General features: G+C 49.7%; 1 protein-coding gene across 1 annotated transcript; it reads left to right on the forward strand.

The window, feature by feature from the left end:
* The first annotated feature begins 253 nt into the window (after positions 1-253).
* Positions 254-23,728, forward strand: SPINT1 (serine peptidase inhibitor, Kunitz type 1). Its single transcript, XM_014950387.1, has 11 exons — positions 254-397; positions 580-1,052; positions 13,006-13,157; positions 14,406-14,544; positions 15,362-15,532; positions 16,516-16,542; positions 17,515-17,640; positions 18,582-18,632; positions 19,383-19,553; positions 20,245-20,301; positions 21,737-23,728. Exons 2-11 carry the CDS (start codon positions 623-625, stop codon positions 21,931-21,933), a joined length of 1,521 nt encoding a protein of 506 aa, XP_014805873.1. The 5' UTR covers positions 254-397; positions 580-622; the 3' UTR covers positions 21,934-23,728.

Raw genomic sequence — 23,728 nt, forward strand, 5'->3', positions numbered from 1 at the left:
CTTCCAGCTCCTCCAGGGTGGCCGAAGTGCAGGGATGTGGCACAGGGAAGGTGGGATGCTCATCCCGAGTGGGTGCCCTTGCACCTGCACAAAGGAGAGTCCCATCCCAGCTCCCATGGGGAGCCTTGGCTCACTTCCCCAGAGGAGTGGAAGATGGTATCAGCCCGGCTCTCCTCCCCTTCCTCTTACGCAATTCAGCATGCAGGGGAGTGACTGGATTCTTTTTCTTTTTTTTTTTTTTCCCCTCTCTCAGGGAGTTGGTTTTCACTTCCTGCGCTCTCCCTGCCTTTGTCTCCGCTGGACGCAGCTGAAGGCACACCTGAGGGGCCAAGGAGCTGGGGGGGGGGACCAGGGGGACACCCCGCTCCCAGCATCGGTTTCACCTGAGACCGCCCAGGTGGGGACTGAGGGTGCATGCGTGGGGATGAGTCACAGGGTGGGGGGACACCTTGGTCACCCCGGGGCAAACGGGGACCCGGAGCACAGCCTTGGCTTCTCTCCTGGTCCCCACTCACCCCGGAGTGTCGCGCACCTGGACACTATCCCTCTTAGCTTCATTAATCTTCTCCCTTCCTTTAGGAAAAGGCTAAGGTCTCGAGGCGGTGAGGATTGGGGCACCAAGATGGTCAGAAGGAGTCTGGATCCACGGTTCGTGCTCTGGGTCTGCTTGGTGCTGGCGGCGGACTTTGGCGAAGGGCAGGAGGAAAAACCCTTTGGTGAAAAGTGCCTGGAGGACTTTATAGCAGGAATGCCGGATTTGGTGCTGGATATAGACGCCTCCGTCCAAAATGGAGCCACCTTCTTGTCGTCCCCAAGGGTCTATCGGAGCAGGGACTGCATGAGAGCCTGCTGTAAGGACCCCACTTGTAACCTGGCTCTTGTGGAGCAGGTCCCGGGCACAGAAGAAGACCACATCCAGGGCTGCTTTCTCCTCAACTGCCTCTACGACCAGGCTTTCGTCTGCAGGTTTGCCAGGAAGATTGGCTTTCTCAACTTCTTGAGGAAGGACGTGCACGATTCCTACCTGGCAATGCAGTCTCACGGATCTAGTGGTAAGGTGCCCATAATGGATCTGTGCAAACCAGGGCTGGAAGGCCACTAATGGCCACTGGTGCCACCTCCTCCAGCCGTCATTTGTGCAGCTGGGCTGCCAAACGGTCGGGACAAAGCAGTGTTAAAGATGGGGTTTCTATATGCACTTCCACCACCAAAGCTTTCCCTAACTTTGATGAACTAACTTAAGATCTGTGCCTCAGTTTACCTGTTAGTAAATGGAGAGGGAATCATTCTTTAACCTATTTAAAGTGGGTGGAGCGAGTATTTACCAAATGCAGGCTGAGATTTTGATACTTGACAATGTAGAGAAAAAGGCATTGTTTTTCTTCTCCCTCCCCCCAGGCCTTTGAGGTTGGAAAGTGAAAACCTCTAAAAATCTACACATCACTGCGTTTTAAAGGGCTGCGTTAATCTCTTAATTGCTCAGGGGGTGGGGGCAGGGCACAATCCACTTCCTTACCTTTCGTTTTGCCACAGCCTGAATCTTGTGAGCAGCAGGAGGCTGGATGGTGAGGTGTCTCTGTAGGGCTCTGCTTGTTGGGGCTGGTCCTTGCTGCTGGGGGAGGAAGAGGGAGCAGCAGCCCATTAGAAAACTCTCCTTTTGGAGGTGGGTTTCTCTTCCCCAGTGCTCTTCCCTGCTCTGAGAGATTGCACCTGGACCCAGAAAACCAGGTGGAAAACAAGCTAATCTGGTGCTGGCTGCTTGCCACATGCTCTGCTGTCTCCAAAGAAATGCAGAGTGTGTTCAGAAACACTGAAAACATGGCAATCCCTCCTTAAAACACGGCAATCCCTCCTTTTACCTCCTTATTCCATGTTTTGGAGGAAGCCTATCGAGGCCAGGATGTCTCTAGCCTGGCTGGGTCTTTGGATACCATAACCAGTTTATTATATGTTGATGCACAGGCAGGGTTTAGGGGGTATCTGTGTGGGTAATCCTTACGCTCCAGGGTTAGGGGATATCTGTATGGGTAATCCTCACACCCCCTCTCAGCCCCCCCGTGGTGGGTATTCAAAGGATCTGTGAAGCTGACAAGGGGAGCAGCCAGGTAGGTGCATAGGCTTAGCCTGGCCCACAAAAGCTGAATAGGGCTTTGATATCCTGCTGGGATGGGCCAGCCTGTGAGCCCTGGAGGTGCGGGAGGTGTGAAATGGCACCAAACCCCACACTGAGTCCTTTTGTCCATCCTAAGTAACAGTGCAGGGGTTTTGGAGGAGGGCATGGCTCCTCTGGAGTGGCCCTTGGGTGTCACTGGCTTGAGCAGCGATGTGGCAGAAGTGGTTCTCCTGTCCTCTGTCCCTGCTAGCTGCTTCCCATGCCATTTTAGGGCCTTTTGGTAAATCTCTGTCTTGCTGTTGCAGTAGTTGTCCTGCGTCTCCATTCCAGGCTCAAAAACCTTTCCACAGGATAGGCTTCTAAATACTTAAAGGGTGGGTGTCAGGAGGATGGGGCCAGTCTTTTTCCAGTGGCGCCCAGGGATAGGGCAAGAGGAAATGGGCACAAACTTGAATATAAGAAGTTCCACCTAAACATGAGGAGGAACTTCTTTACCTTGAGGATGGCAGAGCCCTGGAATATGCTGCCCAGGGAGGTGGTGGAGTCTCCTTCTCTGGAGACATTCAAAATCCACCTGGACATGTTCCTGTACAACCTGCTTTGGGTGGACCTGCTTTGGCAGGGGGGTTGGACTAGATGATCTCTGGAGGTCCCTTCCAACCCCATGGGATTCTGTGATTCTGGGAGCTGCAGTTAATGAGGAACTGAAGCCCCACGTCTCCAGGAGTGGAGGTGTCATGCTGGCAGCTGCCTGAACTCCTACATGGTTTGTTGTAGGAGGAAAATGGAATGCATCATCTCCAGTACATCCTGATTTCACAAGATTAGATTAAAATACAATGTGCTGTTGAGCAATTTCTCTTCACCTCTGTGGACCAGCGCCCCATACAGGGAGACTGCAAAGCCCCCTTCCTTCCTGGGCTGGTTGTAGGACACAACATCACCAGTGTGCGGGTCTCTAGAAGGTGTCCCTGGGTCACTGAGCTCTCTGTGCCACCAGCCGTGCTGTGTTTGCCACCCCATGGCACCTAGCTGGTGCACCTCTGCCACCCATGCATGGGTGCTGTCTTGTAGGCTATATCTCATGCAGCTTTTGCAGATGTTGGGATGGCTGCAGTGGAGCAGGAAGGACCCGGGAAGGCTTATCAGTGAGGTGAAAAACACGCCAGAAATGCTATTAGGGATACTCCTCCTCGCTCCTCCTCGCTCACGTGGGGCTTGCGCCATGGTACTGCTGGGGGTGTAGGAAGGGCTTGGTCCCTTCAACACCCCATGATTGCACTCTTGGAGGGCACAGGGTGCTGGGCAGGTCTCCGGAGCACCTCCGCCACCCGTGCGTGAGTGCTGTCTTGTAGGCTATATCTCATGCAGCTTTTGCAGATGTTGGGATGGCTGCAGTGGAGCAGGAAGGACCCGGGAAGGCTTATCAGTGAGGTGAAAAACACGCCAGAAATGCTATTAGGGATACTCCTCCTCGCTCCTCCTCGCTCACGTGGGGCTTGCGCCATGGTACTGCTGGGGGTGTAGGAAGGGCTTGGTCCCTTCAACACCCCATGATTGCACTCTTGGAGGGCACAGGGTGCTGGGCAGGTCTCCGATGGCAGCGACGGGCACTGGGGAGCTGCTGCTTCGTGTTTGGAGCCGGCGGTGGTGTTAATGCCGCGCTTGGATGGGAAACACATTCCCTTCCTCTCCTGAAATGTTTAGGCATTGTCTTTTGAGTGATACCAAAAGCTTTCTGAATCACCTCGAATGACATCAGAGGGCTGGCAGGAAAAGAGATGAAGGAGTATTACCGAAGGACTATTAGCGAAGGACTATTACCAAAGGACTATTACTATTTATTAATCCAGAGCTGAAAATGGGTTATTTTACTCAGTAACAATAACAAGGGCTAAATCAGACCGTAGGAGCTGGGCCCTCCTCCCCACAGCAGCTCATGAGACACTGAAGAATGCAGATCTCGATTTCGGTTGAGATCCAAACAAAAAAAACCCAAAGCAAAAACTCCAAGCCCCTCCAACGGCGATGCTGAAATTGGGCCCATGCAGGAGGAATGGGCCTGTCTGGGCAGGAAGGTGGGTGCCACCGAGGGGGACTGGGGAAGGACACAAACGTGGAGGTGGAGGAGACCAAACAAAGGAGCCCATGGGCATGTCCACCTGGCAGCATAAGGAAGCTCTACCGCATTTTTGCTTCCAGACCTTTGGAGGATGCCTGAAAAGGCCAGGTGAACCAAGTGTTAAGGGAGATATTCTCAGCATGTCGGGTTTTTCTCCCAAGTGTTGATAGGGAAAAAGATCTTGACCCAGGTTTTGCACTGGAGACCAAGCTGACCAGTCTCCCCTCTGTTGTGCGGTATCGCTGTTAAAATGTGAAGCTCTGTGGGTGCTCTGGAGCCCGGGTTTATTGTCAGCCCCCCAAGACTGGGCTCTGAAGGTCTGCAGGAAGCTTCTACGCTGCTTTGTCGTCCGCCCCTTTCCTTTATGTGCTGCTGCCAGGTGTCCCGGGAGCCTTTAGGGTATGCCCCATTGCCATGTGGCAATCTTCAGACATCCTCTGCAATAACGCGGGTTAAATGCATGTTTTTTCTAGTCAGCAGTGAAATATACATTTCGTGATCCCAGTGGGGGACATTAAGTAAAAAAAGCCACGTGTTGCAAGACCCACAGGAGCAGACCTGTTGAATTGAGAGGTGTGTATCTTTTCAGAAGACTAGGTAACTCTTGAAAGAGAGAGCACATCTGGGGGCTGCTGAATGGGCAAATTTAATCTTGGGGTGTTTCCTGAGCCTGATGGAAGTAGCTGAAAGCTGGGAGAGCATTACGGGGAAAGCACTGTTTATGCTTACATGTTCTTGCTCTTGCTCAAGCATCCCCAGTGAGACCTGGAAATTGAACACAGGGACAGAGGCACCTTTGCTCTTACCCACTGTGGCCACTCTTACTGTTTTATGACCAGAAAAACCTGTGGGTACAGGCAAGAGCTGAAATCTAGCATCTGCAGATCATCTGAGTGCGTCCGAAGTATTTTGGAGGACAAAAGTTTCCGAGTCCTGTAAAAGCTGGTGACGACAGCTTGGCTCTGTCTCTTGCCTGTTCCAGCTAACGTACAGCCCCAAAGTCTCTGATGTTATTGTTAAAAGGCACTATCCTCTTAAATGATTCCCCAGCCTGAACTTTGATGCGAGTTTTCTGCCTGGCTCATTCGGGAGGGGCAGGCTCACCATGCACTTTATTGGTAATAATGGAGCCCAGTGTTTAAGTAACTACCCCGAGCTTATTCTGGTCTAGGCAAACCAGTTCTGGGTGTGAAACTGGAAAATAACCTCCCTGAACCTTTGTCCGTTTCTTGAACTGAACCTTTTGTGGTGGTTGTGAAACGAGCACCTCCGCCACCCGTGCGTGAGTGCTGTCTTGTAGGCTATATCTCATGCAGCTTTTGCAGATGTTGGGATGGCTGCAGTGGAGCAGGAAGGACCCGGGAAGGCTTATCAGTGAGGTGAAAAACACGCCAGAAATGCTATTAGGGATACTCCTCCTCGCTCCTCCTCGCTCACGTGGGGCTTGCGCCATGGTACTGCTGGGGGTGTAGGAAGGGCTTGGTCCCTTCAACACCCCATGATTGCACTCTTGGAGGGCACAGGGTGCTGGGCAGGTCTCCGATGGCAGCGACGGGCACTGGGGAGCTGCTGCTTCGTGTTTGGAGCCGGCGGTGGTGTTAATGCCGCGCTTGGATGGGAAACACATTCCCTTCCTCTCCTGAAATGTTTAGGCATTGTCTTTTGAGTGATACCAAAAGCTTTCTGAATCACCTCGAATGACATCAGAGGGCTGGCAGGAAAAGAGATGAAGGAGTATTACCGAAGGACTATTAGCGAAGGACTATTACCAAAGGACTATTACTATTTATTAATCCAGAGCTGAAAATGGGTTATTTTACTCAGTAACAATAACAAGGGCTAAATCAGACCGTAGGAGCTGGGCCCTCCTCCCCACAGCAGCTCATGAGACACTGAAGAATGCAGATCTCGATTTCGGTTGAGATCCAAACAAAAAAACCCAAAGCAAAAACTCCAAGCCCCTCCAACCGCGATGCTGGAATTGTGTCCACGCAGGAGGAATGGGCCTGTCTGGGCAGGAAGGTGGGTGCCACCGAGGGGGACTGGGGAAGGACACAAACGTGGAGGTGGAGGAGACCAAACAAAGGAGCCCATGGGCATGTCCACCTGGCAGCATAAGGAAGCTCTACCGCATTTTTGCTTCCAGACCTGGCGATGCTGAAATTGGGCCCATGCAGGAGGAATGGGCCTGTCTGGGCAGGAAGGTGGGTGCCACCGAGGGGGACTGGGGAAGGACACAAACGTGGAGGTGGAGGAGACCAAACAAAGGAGCCCATGGGCATGTCCACCTGGCAGCATAAGGAAGCTCTACCGCATTTTTGCTTCCAGACCTTTGGAGGATGCCTGAAAAGGCCAGGTGAACCAAGTGTTAAGGGAGATATTCTCAGCATGTCGGGTTTTTCTCCCAAGTGTTGATAGGGAAAAAGATCTTGACCCAGGTTTTGCACTGGAGACCAAGCTGACCAGTCTCCCCTCTGTTGTGCGGTATCGCTGTTAAAATGTGAAGCTCTGTGGGTGCTCTGGAGCCCGGGTTTATTGTCAGCCCCCCAAGACTGGGCTCTGAAGGTCTGCAGGAAGCTTCTACGCTGCTTTGTCGTCCGCCCCTTTCCTTTATGTGCTGCTGCCAGGTGTCCCGGGAGCCTTTAGGGTATGCCCCATTGCCGTGTGGCAATCTTCAGACATCCTCTGCAATAACGCGGGTTAAATGCATGTTTTTTCTAGTCAGCAGTGAAATATACATTTCGTGATCCCAGTGGGGGACATTAAGTAAAAAAAGCCACGTGTTGCAAGACCCACAGGAGCAGACCTGTTGAATTGAGAGGTGTGTATCTTTTCAGAAGACTAGGTAACTCTTGAAAGAGAGAGCACATCTGGGGGCTGCTGAATGGGCAAATTTAATCTTGGGGTGTTTCCTGAGCCTGATGGAAGTAGCTGAAAGCTGGGAGAGCATTACGGGGAAAGCACTGTTTATGCTTACATGTTCTTGCTCTTGCTCAAGCATCCCCAGTGAGACCTGGAAATTGAACACAGGGACAGAGGCACCTTTGCTCTTACCCACTGTGGCCACTCTTACTGTTTTATGACCAGAAAAACCTGTGGGTACAGGCAAGAGCTGAAATCTAGCATCTGCAGATCATCTGAGTGCGTCCGAAGTATTTTGGAGGACAAAAGTTTCCGAGTCCTGTAAAAGCTGGTGACGACAGCTTGGCTCTGTCTCTTGCCTGTTCCAGCTAACGTACAGCCCCAAAGTCTCTGATGTTATTGTTAAAAGGCACTATCCTCTTAAATGATTCCCCAGCCTGAACTTTGATGCGAGTTTTCTGCCTGGCTCATTCGGGAGGGGCAGGCTCACCATGCACTTTATTGGTAATAATGGAGCCCAGTGTTTAAGTAACTACCCCGAGCTTATTCTGGTCTAGGCAAACCAGTTCTGGGTGTGAAACTGGAAAATAACCTCCCTGAACCTTTGTCCGTTTCTTGAACTGAACCTTTTGTGGTGGTTGTGAAACGCTCGGTGACGCTCTCCTGTTGAGCTCAGGGCTCGCGAGTGGGAGTCGGGAAGCGCTGGGGAACCCACAGGCTTCGGGATGTGTCTGCTCCATGCCTCACCACGGGGAGAGGGGTTTGCAGGTTAAAACTTCAGGAATGCATTCAAAAAGGAGAGCTCACCAAGTTCGAAGCTCATCCACCTTCCAACATTTGGCCCAGTGCTGGTTCCCACTCTGCGAGCAACTAAAATGAGCGGTGCTGGGATCCCATCGGGGGCTGAGGTGGGTCTGGTCACTGGTGTGACCTGGGCTGATGCTGCCCAGCCCTGAGCCAGCTGCTTCTCTTCCAGAGCCCAGCTCAGGCCAGGAGAGGGGGAACTGCATGTTTGGTGCCCACATCACAGATTCAGAGGGCAAAGTGTATTGGCAGGGCCCTTGGAGGCCAGAGCAGGCGATGAGCATCTTCTGTGGTGACCTCACGTCATGGCTCTGGAGCTGTTGGAGGAGACTGGAGTAACAAACTGATCTTTACCAAAATGGCACAAAGGCCCACAGGGGACTGTTGGCTGCTAAAGCGAATTGGACTGGTTCCCCACCCCCTGGGGAAGGATGGAAGGAGCCTGGGGGCGGCAGCTGATGGCATGATTCTGAAAATACAATCCGTGCAGTGATGCTGCATTGTTCTAGAGAGCTTAAGTTGGCCTGCTGTGTGCACCTCTTCTTACAGACCACTATAGAAACCTCTAGAAGTTAATGCTGAGAGCTGCTTGGCTCTGCGTGAGTTGTTGGAAAACTGTGTGGCTTTATTTTGACTCCATTTGCTGCCCAACCAGGATGAATCCCTACGGAAAGAGCTTGTATTTCTCCAGGCACTGCGTCGCGTTGCCTTGTTCCCTTCTCCCTCTCCTCAGGCAAATCAACCACCCAGCGGAAGCATTTTCCTTCTTCACCTTTTCCTGTTGCTGTGGAGAGTTTTCTAGCGCCGATGGGGGAGATTTGAATGAACCCTCCCTGAAAGCTGTTTGTTTTCAAATGGCTTTCCCTGGCAGCAGGGCTAGAGCCGAGCTTTGGTGTTTGTGGGGAGAGCCGTGCTGCTGCCTCCGCATGCTTGAAATCTCCGAGGTTGCATGTCTCCCAAGCGCTGGAATTTGGGTGGCCTCATTTCTGCTCCTGGCCTGCCCAGTGGCTTTGAGCAGTGGCTTCTGTCCCTGGTGAGGTCCTTCCCTTCGCAGTGCCTTGGTGTCCCCTGCACCAGCCACACTCCTCTCCTTTGCAGGCTGCTCCCACATCAGCAGACGGCAGCGGGCTCTAAGAGCCCCTCGGTGACCAGGAGAAAGCTTTCCAGCTCTTCCTGGTGGCAACCTCAAATCACTGTGAGGTGTTTCCAAGGGTTACTTTATAGTCTCAGGTACTCAGGGTGTATCCGCAGGAGCGCTGGAATGGAGGAAATCTGGTTTTCTGTGAATTTGTGTCTCGAGGGCAAGAGCTGATATCTGAGCTCCAGAAGAGAAATCGCCAAACTGGGAGCTTCACAAGTGCTTTCTGCTGTGGGATTTCACTGGTGCCTTCGTGCTCGGACAGTGAGGTCCCTGCTGGGGTCTCTCCCCTCACCTAGACGCTAACTTTTGCAGCCCATGGAGGAATTCAGTACCTTTTAGATTCCTGTCCCCTCGCCAACTTTGATTCAAGTTTACTCATTGCTAGAGGTGAAGCCAGATAAACCACTGACTGCATAAGCCTTAAAACTAAATGAAATTTTTTAAAAAGCAAAAAAAAAAAATGGACCGAGGCAGGAATACACCGTGAGCCATATGAATTCGTTTTTAAGCATTTTGGATTTTCTCTACCAAGTTTTTCTCTGAGATCATAAAGGAAAGGTATTTCACTTTCTGAGGTATTTTATAAATGGGAGCGGAAGTTGTCACTTAATGACGTGACTCCGGGAGCATGTGGTCCGCAGCAAAGAGCAGGACGCACAACGGCATCATAAAGCTTTAATCTCCCTGTTAATTACAGAGCTTTACAGCAGAAACTTTCCATAGTCAAAAGAGCACTGTAGCAAGGGTAACTTTCATTTTTCAAACAGGCTTTCAGAGCAAAAAGAACTGAATGGAGACTCTCCCTTCTAAGAGCAGTTTGTTGATGCTCTCTCTGGCTCAGTCAGCACTCGGTTATGAAGCTCGAGTGGAAAGTAGCCACCTTGCCACTGAAGGCTTCATATAGTCAGTGTGGTGGAAATACTCCAAAAGGCACTGAGCTTTTAGGCGTCCTAAGGAGAAAAGGGAAAGAAAAAAGGAGAAAAGGAAAAGGGAAAGTAAAGTCCTTCCTTTCTGTCGGGAGTTTCTCCTTGGCTGGCAGCCACTGCACACGGGCAAATACTCTTGACTATTTTTCTAGCGGTGAGGAGGGTCGGGGAATTTGGTTAATCAGAGGGTTAACGGGATCTGGAGCAGCAGCTGTCTCATTGACTGGAGCTGAGCTTTTACTTCAGCGTGCAATCCACAACCCGAAGTAACTAAATTGACCCGTGGATAAATGTTTGGCTTGTAATTATTTATTTATTTGTTTTTAAGTGTACATGCTTAAAAATGTCAAGGAAAAGTATGATTTGGAGTTGTTGTGAGCTAAGGATCAGCCTCCGTGTTGCTGAAGAACTGGTCTTCTTCTTGTGTGACTAGGCTCACCCTGGCAGGAGATGGCAGGGAGCAGGCTACACTTCTCCCTGCTATGATTGTGGCATTTTTCTGGAGGAATGGTAGGAAGATGTCCCCTTTCCAGAGCTTGTAGCCCTGAGTACAAGGTGCTTGGCTGCCTGCTTTGGAAGGTGTTGCCAGCTCCAGTCATTGCTTTCTCCTACGAACGTTCTCGTGGCAAGACCACTTGAAAATAAGGTGAAACTCCATCTATTTGTTCCACCAGCCCTGCTCAAAACCAAGAGGTGCCAGGCTCACTGGGCCCTGCTTGGTGTCTTTGGGAAGTCTTTGTGCCTGCCTGAGACAGGAGCCATCGCTCTGGCACGCAGCCCTGAGGAAGGAGTGGTAGGGAGGTGTGCCTTATACAAAGGTGAGAGGACACCAGGGTGGCCATCTCCGCTTGTGCTGCAGGTGTCTTCTTCCTGGTCTCTTTCAGTCCAGCTGGGCCTCTTCTGCTTATTTTGCTGGCTGGATCAAGTTCAATAATATGAACTTGACCTGGTATTGTTCCCACCCAAAACTTACGTGAAAAGGAGGAATAAAAGATAAAACTAGTGACAGATTGCAGAGAGCACACAGACTGGTGCGAGAAGTGAACCTGTAGAGCAGGTCCGGAGGAGGGCCATGAAGATGATCGAGGGCTGGAGCACCTCTCCTATGAAGACAGGCTGAGAGAGTTGGGATTGTTCAGCCTGGAGAAGAGAAGGCTCCAGGGAGACCTTATAGCCCCTTTCAGTACCTAAAGGGGCTACAGGAGAGATGGGGAGGGACTTTTTATCAGGGAGTGGGGTGATAGGATTAGGGGGAACGGTTTTAAACTGAAAGAAGGGAGATTTAGATCAGATATTAGGAAGAAATTCTTTCCTGTGAGGGTGGTGAGACACTGGAACAGGTTGCCCAGAGAAGCTGTGGCTGCCCCATCCCTGGAGGGGTTCAAGGACAGGCTGGATGGGGCTTTGAGCAACCTGGTCTGGTGGGAGGTGTCCCTGCCCATGGCAGGGGGCTTGGAACTAGATGATCTTTAAAGTCCCTTCCAACTCTAACCATTCTAGGATAAACGTAAGCAGAAGCCCTGCAGCTACACAAGCTAGAGGCAGCTGACCTCCCATAGAGTAAAACTGCAGCCCCATCATTCGGCGATGAGGAAGGTGAGCTGCTGGGGAGCAGGCTGCAGGGGAACCTCAGGGGGCTGGTACCCACACACATACCCTCCCTGATTCTGCAGCTGATCAGGCTGAGCACAATGCTCGGATGTGGAAACAAAGGAAGGTTTATTTCACTTGTGACTTGCTGGTGGCAGCAGCATTTGTTAAGGCGTGGGTAGAATGAATAGGTCTTCATTTGGTAGAAGATACTAGAAAATAGAAGATTCTGGGTGGATTTGTGGTAACTCTGATCTGGAATAAGTGTTGCAAAGCCCTCTGTCCTACTGAATTTAGTGATGAAAGAACGAAGAAGTGGCTTGTTTTGAATGTCACATTTATTTTTATATATACCTTATATTGAGGGTCCCTTCAGTAGGGTCTAGCAAGAGTCAGCAGCTGGGACCTGAATCCAGAAACACTCAGACAGGAAATGAGGACCAAGTCCACGACAGTGAAAGTAATTAGCTGATGGAGTAGTTTTCCAAGGGTTTTGGGCATTAGTCCTCTTCTTTAGACACAGTCTACACAACAGTGTAATGGTGGAGTGATTTCTATCTCGCTTCTAAACGACAATCAATGCCTTTATAGAAGTCTCGGGTTGAACTTGAACACTGGGTCTTGGACTTGGTACAGGTGCTACCAGGTGGGGTTTTATGGGCTGAGCTATGCAGGAAGCCCGCGGTCAGAGATGTTAAGGCTGAAAGGAGTTATGAGTCAGGCTCAATGGTGTCATTGTTTAGGCTGTTCTTGCTGGCACAGGCGGGGAGCAGTTTTTGTCTCTTACACCTACAGCCTGAAAAAGCATTTAATGGGTTGCGGAGGCTGCTGGTAAGCTAATCCGTGGAAGTGGCACAAAAATAATGATCTCATGAATGGCATTTGTGTGCTTTTTTTTAAGGCATGCGTGTCAGGGAGTGGGGTGGAAGATGAGGTTGAGGAGCGGTGTTTTCCATCCAAATCCTGCCTGGCATAGCTCTGGTTACGTACGCTAACGTAGCGCCTAGAGGTGGTGGTAGGCATAATGAGAGTCAGTTCCACATTCTTCAACACCCACAGCAGGTCATCTCCCTAAGTGGAGGGTGGAGATCGCTCTGCGCTGTTTCGCGAGCGTGTGGTCCCATGGTCAGAAGCACAATGGCTGTAGCCACGGGGACACCCTCTAACGGTGGTTCCTGTGGGCAGAAGTGGCCGGGGAGCCAACTGCCTCAAAGGCACTGCCAGAGTGAGTTGTGGACTTAGTAAATTAGTGAGGGCAGTAATAATGGTATCGATTCCATGTTGCTTGCGCCGGCTACAAGAGTATAAAAGTGTTTTCCTTTCAGTGGCTGAAAGGAAATCCGTATTGATTTAGCCTGGAAGAATCCCCCTCCCTTGTCTTACTGTAATGGAGGCAAGGACCAGACCCTTCAGCCTCCTACCTAAGCCATGCTCTGCACTTCTGCAGATGACCGTCCTCCAATAGCCCGCACGGGCATGGACATGAGGGTACAGCCCGGGGAACCAGTGATGCTGAGAGGAACAGAGAGCACGGACGACCAAGGGATCGTCAGCTATGAATGGAAACAGATCCTCGGTGACCCCTCCGTGGAGATGAAGGTAGGGAGCTGCAGGAAGGAAGCAGCTTGCTCGTTGTCACCTGTGATCTGCACTAGGTAGGGCTCTCACAGCCTCTGACTTAGAGGTCACCCTCCCCAAGCCAGTCCACCCACAAGCCTCTTTTTTACTCTGCTCCACTTTGATGCTTCTCCTCCTCTGGCCCTGAATAATCCAGTCTCAGGCTCTGCTTTGTTTTCCTGAGGCTTTTCCTGGACTTTGCCTCTCTTTAGAGCATAAATTCCTTCTATTTTATCTGAGCTGGAACAGAAGTCATGTCTCCTGACTGGCTCCAAGATCTCTGGGTCATGAACGCTGCCTATCTTATAGTTTGTTGATTGTGAATTGTGGCTTTAGAAGAGCAGTGATTATTGATAAACTTCTGTAAAATGCTCTGGGAAAGCCTTGGAGTTCATACAGAGCTCTCATGGCACCTTTTGGAAGAATTAGCAAACGAGGGCGTCAGGCCTCCAGCTGATTTCAAAGACCAGCAGTGACTATCAGGGTGCTGAGGAGGCTGTGGAAATCTGGAAGTGCTCCTTTCCTTTTCCCTTCCCCTTAGCTCAACCAAAGCAACTTTCAGGGGGGAAAAAACTCCTCTATTATTATTATGCTATGTTAACTACTTTAAGATGGTATATGGCAATTCTGTGTTCTGTTGAAACCTAACCAAAAAGGCAGATAGCGTGGAAGCAGAGGCTCAATATTGTTAGCAAATATAGGGAAAAATTTGTGCCAGTACAATCACAGCTTTCTATTCTGACAAAATAATTCACTCTCTTTTAGAAACCTCTCAGTAGACAAAGAAATAGGTACTCATTTCCATTTCTAAAACTAAATATACTTGTCATATTCAAAATGCAAGAGTATGTATTACTTAGATACTTAAATAGCTTATTCCCTGTGTACTAAATAAATGATTCATAATGGGGTTTATATTTTAAAAAGTAAAATAAAAATGCAGGTATTTCCATCTTATCCAAAGATTTTTATTTTCCTTCATGCTTTCACAATGCCCCAAAATATGAAATATCTAATTACTCTTGTAATATTCTTTCTCTCTGCTACTCCAGCTGGGTGCTAGCCCATGGATTTGGGGGGATTGTATAGCACGGAGACATCTTTCATGCTTAGGGGTTTCCAGCCAAGCTCCTTCCTACCCAATGCAGGAACATGGGCTCTTCAATGGCTTCACTCAGTCTCTCACCAGAGGTACCTTCTTTTGCATAAGCCTTTCTTTTGCATTTTCAGAAGCACGAAGAAGATCAGGTGGAAATCTCCAACCTACAGGCGGGGACTTACGTTTTCCAGCTTACTGTCACGGACACTGCACAACAGCAAGACTTCACCAACATCACCATCGTGGTGCTGAATTCCGAGCAGACTGAAGGTGAGCCACAGCCCACGGGTGTCTCACTGGAGTCCCCAAGCCTGGGTGCTGCTCTGGCATTACCAGTTCTCTTCTCAGAGGGGTGGATGGGAAAAGAGCACAATCAAACCATCATTCAAAGTCTCCTTGGCTTTATTTATACGTTTCACTTTAATGGCCTTGTTTAATGATCAAAATGTTCAGCGTTACAAGTGCATTAGGAACAAGGAGTTCTTGGACAAATGGTTGACTAGTAACTAAGCAGGGAATTTCTCCTCCTACTGCAGGTACCATAAAAACGTAAGAACAGCTGTATCAGGTGACTCTAATGGTCTGTCCAAAATCCACTACACTGCATGCAACAGTGTCCAGAGGCCGATAATTCGGACACAGTACAAGAACATGACATGCTATCAGGAAATCCCTACTATGCTTGGCTAGTCTCCAAGGAATTTGCAGCTGGGAGATTTTTTTAAGCAGAAGATGGTGTCTTTGTGTTTAACAGCCATGGATGAATCCCTTTTTGACCTCATCTAATCTTTGGACAGTAGCAACTTCCTAAAGCAAGTAATTTCACAGCTTACCCATGTGCTGTGTGGAGAAGCAGCTCCCTTTGTTTGGGGTGTGACACTTTCTAATTTGACTTTGTGACCCTGCCTTTCATTTAAGAAAATATATACCATGATTCCCTGCTCACCTTCTCCACACCACTTAAGATTTTATAAATCTTTCAGAGAAGTGTCCACAGTGTTGAACTTTCCTTTGGAAGATTTTCTCCTTTGTATACGTGAAGGCAAAGCAAGCTAACCACAGCCTTTTATGTTAACTTTCTTGATAGAGCATTGTTTGACTCCTAAGAAGGTGGGTTGGTGTCGGGGATCTTTTCCACGTTGGTTTTACAACCCAACCCTTCAGCAGTGTGAGGAGTTCATTTTTGGCGGCTGCAAGGCCAACAAGAATAACTACTTACGAGAAGAGGAGTGTCAACTTGCCTGCAAGAATGTTAGAGGTGAGTCTGCTTCCAAAAATCAGCCCTCTCTTTCTCATGGGATTAGGATGACCCCGTGGGCAGGTCCTGCAGCTTCTTGGCTGGCAGCTAGTTAGAGCCCAGAGAGCTGAGGAGACCAGGCTAATTGTGGATGGGGAGTCCTAGTCTCACATTGCCAACATATCTGACCCAGCTCCTGGAGCACTGCTCCCCTGGTCAGTGTCCCTGGTGTGTCTCTGGCTGCAGAAACCTTCACCAAATCTTCGTGTCACATCTGAAACCTAAATCCAGAGGGTAGCACTCTGTCCAAAAATCAGCCCTCTCTTTCTCATGGGATTAGGATGACCCCGTGGGCAGGTCCTGCAGCTTCTTGGCTGGCAGCTAGTTAGAGCCCAGAGAGCTGAGGAGACCAGGCTAATTGTGGATGGGGAGTCCTAGTCTCACATTGCCAACATATCTGACCCAGCTCCTGGAGCACTGCTCCCCTGGTCAGTGTCCCTGGTGTGTCTCTGGCTGCAGAAACCTTCACCAAATCTTCGTGTCACATCTGAAACCTAAATCCAGAGGGTAGCACTCTGCAGTGGGGGAGACAGAAGTGCTTCACTCCAAAAACGAAATTAATCTTCTCCCTTGGCACTCTCTCAGCCAAGCCTGAGAATGACTGAGTGCTACCTCAGATAAATGGGCTGAGCCTCTGCCAGGACCTTTGTGGTGCACAGCTTAAGGAGGAGGCAAAAGCCTTGGAAAAGAAGGATCATTTGGGCACAGTCTGGCTAGTGGTGGGAAGTTCCCCTGTGCCCCTCCGGGCCTGCCTCATGTGGGTGCTACTCACCTGGGGTCTCTGGGTGGTGGACACCCGTATTTCACATCCCTAAACCCTGCAGGGCTGGCTTCCAGGAAATAGGCACTTCTTAGTTGGGATATGAAGGCATTACAAAGCTGATCTTGAGCTGACAAAATGATGTGGTGGTAAAATTATTTTATTTTTCCCCTTGTCTCCTTAGGTTCTGTTGGTGGACGACAACAGCCAGGTGAGCCTCCTGTCCCACGGTGTAACCCTGCTGTGAGCTCAGGCTCAGTGTCTCACATCCATTCCTGTGGCTTTTGATTAGCACTCAGGCAGCGTGGAACGTGAGGCACGGGAGACTAATTTCTCTACCAAGCCTTTCACTTTCTGTCATAGGACAATTTAGGTTGGGAATCACCTCTGGAGGTCATCTGGTCCAACCCACTACTCAAAGCAAGGCCAGTTTTGAGTCACATGGGGTTGCTCAGGACTGCATCCAGTCCAGTTTTGGGTATCTCTGCAGAAGGAAATGTTACCCATTCTCTGGACAGCCTGTGCCAGTGTTTGATGACCCTTGTTATAATTTTGTTCCCTTTATATCGAGTCACTTTCCTTCGCTGCACCTTGTGTCTGTCACTGCTTATCCTATTGCTGTGCACCTCCAAAAGGAGTCTGTCTCTGTCTTTTTCATAACCTCATGCAAGTTCTTGTGCTCCAGCCTCTTGCTGAGTCTCTGCTGGATTCACTCCAGTATGCCAGTGTCTTTTGTGCACTGGGTAGCTCAGAACTGGGCACAATACTCAGCACTGGGGTCCACCTCTGGAGCAGGGGCAATAATTGCTTTTTCCATTGGCTCTCACATCCTGGTGTGCAGGTTTCAGTTTGGCTTCCCAGATTTAACCCCCCATACTTGGGCAATGTCTCCAGATTCTTCCTCAGTAGCTCATTCTTGCTTTTACCTTCTGTGTACTTCTTTTTTGAGAGGAAGCATGGCTGTTCCCAGAGCAGTGTTTCATTTATAAACAAAAAATGATATTTTTTCTTTTTTTTTTTTTTTTTGAGTCCAGGGTGGCACTCAAGAGAGACCTTAACCGATCTGTCTTGTTTCTTGTTTGCCAGCCCTATCAGCAGCTTTTAAGTCCTTCATAAAGCACCTGCGTGGCAGGGAGAAAGCTCATTAATATTCATTCTGTCACCTGAACTGTTTCTGATGCAGTGTGCAATGGGAACTGTCAGTCCCCCTTCTTCAGATGCAAGGATGGCTGCTGCATTGATGCCTACCTGGAGTGTGATGAAACTCTCGACTGTGCTGACGGATCAGATGAAATGTATTGTGAGCAATGTAAGTCCTCCAAATTCTGGCTTAGACAACTTAGTGTCTGCCCGGAGATGAGTGTGGTGTAAGTTACAGGTGTTGACTCAATGCTTTTTGGTGCCTTCTGTTCTCATCACCTGACCCTGCATTACCTCTTTCTGCAGTATTGTGTTTGCAGGTTCTGCCTTCTCCCACATCTCTGCTGACTGCAAGAGCTGATCTTCCCTCTGAGATGTTGCCTGCCTCTTAAATACTCTTCGACTCTCTTCTCTGCACCTGTCTGTAAGACTTCAGAGCCTGTCCTCCCCTCCCCTTCCAATAATTTTCCCACTGAATGATGTTACCTGCTCTCCTGCAGCTGGGAGGTGGGAAATGAAACTATGATTTCTCCCAGTCTGCCCAGTGTCACAGTTCTCTTAACATCCTGATGTTATGCTAATATAAATGCACCGTGGAGAACTGCCCAAGTCTGTAATCCCTCCTCCTTCCCTCCCTTTTTCCCTCTTCTGACAAAATTTCCATAATCTCTTTCCTATATGTGGGTGTTTTGCTGCCTTTTTAGGTTGCAAGCATACGATTCATCTCTCTTGCCCTATCTTATATCCTACACTAGTGCTCTTTCACACTTCTTAAAACCTGGGGTCACAGCAGTTTCCCCATAATTTTTGATGGAAAAAAAAAAAAACCCTAAGCATGTACGAATGCAGTCTTTGTTTTCCTTAGTTTTGTCTCCGTGTTTGTGGAATGGAAATTGAGACTAGTTTCTTGTTGTTACGTTTCATTTTTCCCATGTTCCTCTCATAGCTTTGAGATCTTTAAGAACCTCAAATTACATCTCCCTTTCCCTGGCTTGTGATAGCAAAGGGATGTGCAGGAAAGCCCTGCCTGCCCGTGCCTGCATGGACGGAGGCATTTCTTCTGTATTCAACTTGGGAGAGAAGTTCTAACATGAAATGTTTCTCTGGCAGATGCTCGTGAGTTCAACAGACTGCAGAAGATCAATGTCACACATAACCGAGGTACGTACCGCCTAGAGCACCCAGGCTGACTTCTCCCAGCTTTTGTTTTATCTTCAGTCTGTTGCTTCCTGGTAAAAATGCTTCCCTGTATAGTTCCAAAAATGGGTGCAGCATCTGGGCAATCCCTGTACTAAAAAATGACCTTGAGGACAGCTGTTCATAGCAGGCTTTCACTCTCCTGTGGAGACCCAAGCAGGTCTCATGCCTGTTGCCTGTTGGGCACCATACCTGCCCTGTACAAAACCTTGCAGTGCTTTTATTTTGAAAATAGTGCAAACCAAAGCCGTGTGGGGGACACAACAAAGGCATAATATGAGTAATTATACACCTGTGCTCAATCCCACACCTTTGCCTTGTTTGTGGTGGCGCTGGCACTGGGCTAAAACTGTATATCCCAAGTCAGCTTAAATGCAGCTTGAGTGTAGGGGAGACCCAAGCCAAACTATGGTTTCTGTGTGTCCAGGCTCTTTGTGTCCCCTTCTCCCTCCCAAGGAGGACAAGTCATTTCTGCAGGGGACTGAATCCAAGGTCTAGCATTACTGCACACTCCAGTGTTCCATTTTCCTCCTTGCTGGTTGGGTTTGTGGGCAGGTGGCAGCTCCCCTTGGCAATGCCAGTTTGAGCAGCTGGCGACTGGGCGGTGGGGACCCAAGAACCATGGATTCCCTCTGCCATAGTGCTTGTCCTCTTCTGTCGTGAGCAGAAAATGTTGCTGCTTGGGCTCAGAGTACCTCTCCCTTGCTTTGCCAGGTCACTGCGTGGAATTGCCTGATGCTGGCCAGTGCACTGAGAGCATCCCCCGCTGGTACTACAACCCCTTCTCTGAGAAATGTGACCCCTTCACCTACGGGGGCTGCGGCGGCAACAACAACAACTTTGAAAAAGAAGAAGAGTGCATGAAATCATGTTCAGGCATCACAAGTAAGCAGACACGGCGAGGGGCTGGAGTTTTACCTGTCCAGCTATGACAATCGCCCCAGATTGTCCCAAAGAGGCAGTGGCTTGGGGGCTTTTCAGCCAAAGCAGCTCTGCTCTCAGCCCCTGGCCATGCCTCACAGATACACGGTGTGTATCTCCAGCATCTTTCTGCCACGCAGCCTGCCATTTCTCACAGCTGGAAAACATTTTGGGTGCTGATGTTGAAAAAGGGACGGGGGAGGGTGACAAAACTAACCAGAGATACGGTGCAGCCTCTCTAAAGAGAATCTAACTTTCTAGCCTGGCTCCAGTTCTCCCCAAGTGGGAGGGGAGAAAGTAGGAAAATCCTCAATGACACCTGTTAGGCAGAAGTTTTAAGCAAAAAAGAGGGAAAGATTTACACTGTAGAGCTTTGTACGTGGGGCTGTAGAGGCCAACAACTGAAACAAGAGGAATTCTGCCAGACTTTATCTGTTGGGAGGTGAGGTGTTGCTGCTTTTCTGCAGTGCCACCCCCAGCTGCACTGTGCCTCGCAGCCTGCCCTGAGCGCTCGGCGCCGTGGCAGTCCAGAGGGATGCTGTATGCTTCCCTGACTTCAGAGCACTGCAAATATGCTCCTCAGAAACCTGTCTTATCCCTTGTTCCCAACCTGCTTTGTAAATTCTTTTTCCTCCCCTCTCTGTTCCCAATTCAGAAGCAGATGCCATTGGCCGGAGATGGGAATTGTTTGAGTCCCAAAGTGCTATGTTAAGTGAGTAACAGTTTTTCCTACAGATCTTGCTTGTTGCTTTTAACCCTGTCCTGAAAAATGCTTTGTGTTTCCTTGCAAATAATAGCCTTCTCCCACCCCACTTTTGAAGCCGAGGGAGCAGTGTGGGATTTGTTGGATGCTAGCAGTGGCACGAGGTGTTTCTGTGCATCTGTGGTCCAATTTCTCCTTTGTCTCTGAATCAGTAGCTCACATCAGAGGCTCCTGATTTTCCTTCCATCGACTTGCACGAATGGTCCACTGTTCAACATCAAAAAATGGCATGTAAAATTCTTCCTAAGGGCCAAGATCACATAAGGGCCACTAACTTCTGCAAGAAAGAAGGCCCAAGTGGGCATATGAATAATGACCATGGGGAAATATGATGACTCTATACACCCTCTCTACAACTCTAAAGAACATTGATGCTATTGAATTACAGGTTCTTAAAAGAATATCACATTAAGGTTAGTGTCCTTTCACCACAGAGCTGTATGGCTTCTTTCTTCAGCAGAGAACTGCAATTTTATACTTCTGTTCTTCAACCATAGAGATCGATTTAATCTTCAAATTCACACCAGCCCTCAAATGCGTCATGTTTGACTGTCTCCACTGGTGATGCAGGAATTTGGTTGGCTGAGGAAGACCAAGTGCTCTCAGCACTGCTGAGAGCTCTCTCCCCACAACCTCAGCCTGTCCACCATAGCTCACTCCGACAGCGTTATCCCAACCGGGAGGTGCTCTCTGCGACCACCCCTTGGTGGCCTCCCTTTTGACATAGATGAAGGAAGGCCAGCCTTGCAGAAGGGCTGGATAGGCGACAGGACAAGAGGAAATGGCCTCAAGTTACGCCAGGGTAGGTTCAGGCTGGATATTAGGAAAAATTTTTTCACTGAAAGGGTTCTCAGACATTGGAATGGGCTGCCCAGGGAGGTGGTTGAGGCACCATCCCTGGAGGTGTTCAAAAGACGGGTTGATGTAGTGCTGGGAGGTATGGTTTAGTGATGATGCTCCTTGTTTGTTGTGTGGGTGTCTATTTTTGTCAGTTAGGTTGACGGTTGGACAAGATGATCTTTGAGGTCCCTTCCAACCTAGAAGATTCTGTGATTCTGTGATATTCATGGGAGTGTCAAACTCCCTGCCGAAGTCACCGAATAGCCTTTAGAGGGCGTGGTGCATCTGGGAAATGATGAGAACCATAATTAGGGAGAGACGGGCTGGTTATACCCTGGCCATTCCCTTATGCCGCCTGGTTGCCTCCTTTCTTCTTTGCCCGGTTGTGCAATGACCACCCCGCTGTCAGGCCAGCTATTGCCCACCTCTTTCCTTTGCCAGCACAGCTTCTGCAGTGACTTTTGTGCTTGCTTCTTCCTGACTGCTCCTGCTGCACCAGAGCTCCTGGAGCTGCCCTTCCAACCTGTCCATGTACCCCCCGCAGGTGCCTTTGAGGTGGTGATTGCCGTGCTCCTCGGGATCTGCATCATGGTGGTCCTGGCAATCATCGGCTACTTCTTCCTGAAGAACAGGAAGAAGAACAGCCGCCGCCGCCAGCCGCCCACCGCTACCAACTCAACCCTCTCCACCACAGAGGACACTGAGCATCTGTTCTACAGCAGTGCCACCAAACCTGTCTGACCCACAGCCTCTCTCTCTCTCCAGCCCAGCACTGGGGCATTCCCCAAAGCTTCTGGAGTTCTGTTTTCAGACACAGGCCTGTGCCTGAAGGACCCATTCTCTTTGAAGACATTTGTAGCATCAGGCCAAGATCTAGCCATGATTTGGCATTACTAGTGTTTGTGATTGTCTTGGCTAAATGGCTGCTCTGAGAAAGTGAGGATCTGGGAGCGTTTTGATGCTCTCTGATGTCTATCCCTTCCTAACTTCAAACAGTCCAGTGAAACTCTGAATTACATATTTCTTCCTGCTCAAACCTGGAGCACAACTCCGCTCAACTTACTGAAGGACCCCGGGACTGGATCTGTGTAGCCTTCACGTTGGTGAATGGTGAAAGCTCACCAGAGCCAGCAATTTTTTTGTTTGCAGTGCCACTTTCTTCCACCCAACCTCGTATTTTCCTCCCTTTCCCCCAGTCCTCTGCAAGGTGGCCCTGCCTCCCAGCAGTCCTGAGATTCACACAACCGTCCAGACCTGTTCCAAGGGCTCTGTGACACTCTCCAGTGGTTCCTGTTTTCGAGATGGAAGGAAACAGAAATGCCTGCTTTAATCACTAGGCTTTGCTTTTTACCAGAAAAGCACACCTAGATTTTTTTATTTTTTTTCTGCCTGGCTGCCACCTTACAGCCTCCCATGTACAGTACGTGTCCACCATTTTCTGTCCGAGTTGCCCTGGTTACTTTTCCTGGTTGGTTGAACCCAAATGCATTGAGAAAATATCTATTTATTCCCCGCGTGAAAGAAAAGGAAATGTCCCTACTTTTCCTGCTGGTGGTGAGGGGAAGGTGGAAGGACTCAGCTCCCTCTCAGTGGGACCTTTGCCGCAGCTTTGATTTTACTGCGCTCTCCTCTGAGCATGCAGCCTGACCCGAGTCCCCAGCATCTCCCAGAGCATGGGAGTGGGCTGGATACCACCAGCTTATGTCCCTGGGCATCTCTGCTCCTGCTGGTCCATCCTTCTGACTGCAAGATGAGCCCAGCCCCAGGAGGTCCAAAGCTCATCCCTTGCCCCATGGCGGGGGGTGACATTCGGCAAGGTCCCGTGTGTTCCCCTGTAGACTGTTCAGAGTGAGGTGCTCCCCAGTTCTGTACTGCCCCACATCTGTTGTCCAGGCTTGTACCCTCTGGGAGCTGAGGACTTCTTCTGGGGGCAGAAGCTGCTATTTCTGAAGTGCCTGGTACGTTTTGTCGTCTGTGGGGTTGGCGACAATCCCCAAACTGGAAGTGCCTGCTGCTCTTGGAAAACTCCTGCTGTGAAGAGAAAGGAAATCAGTGTGTGTGTGTGTTTGCATGTGTGCCTGTGTGTAAGGAGCATAAATCTATGTACAGATTTTAGTTTATACGCTTGGACCCTTTCAGGGCTGAGGGCAGAGTGGCTCTGGAAGGCTCTGGTGAAGCCATGCCCAGCTCATGGCGTGGCTCAGGTCCTCTCAAAGTGCAGCTCCAGGAGAGCTGCCACCCTGGGCCGATGCCTGGGCTGGAAGGGAAGAAGCCACTGCCCACAGCCTGCTGGCAATCTGACTGCACGCTTCTCCCCATCACCACATCTGCCTCAGTCTCCCTGGGGCTGGTCAGATTCCTCCACGGCTTTTCGTGATCTGTCTTGTATCATTTCTTCCATCTCTTTGTTTTTCCCACAGCCCATCACGGCCTAGACAATAAACCTAACATCTTGATTATTTTTATTTTATTTTTTTCTGTGCGCTCACCCCGATAATAGGAGTTGCAATAAAAAGGAATTGTTTGTTTTATCTGA

Source organism: Calidris pugnax, unplaced genomic scaffold (assembly GCF_001431845.1).
Source record: "Calidris pugnax isolate Ruff unplaced genomic scaffold, ASM143184v1 scaffold68, whole genome shotgun sequence".
NCBI classification, from domain to species: Eukaryota; Metazoa; Chordata; class Aves; order Charadriiformes; family Scolopacidae; genus Calidris; species Calidris pugnax.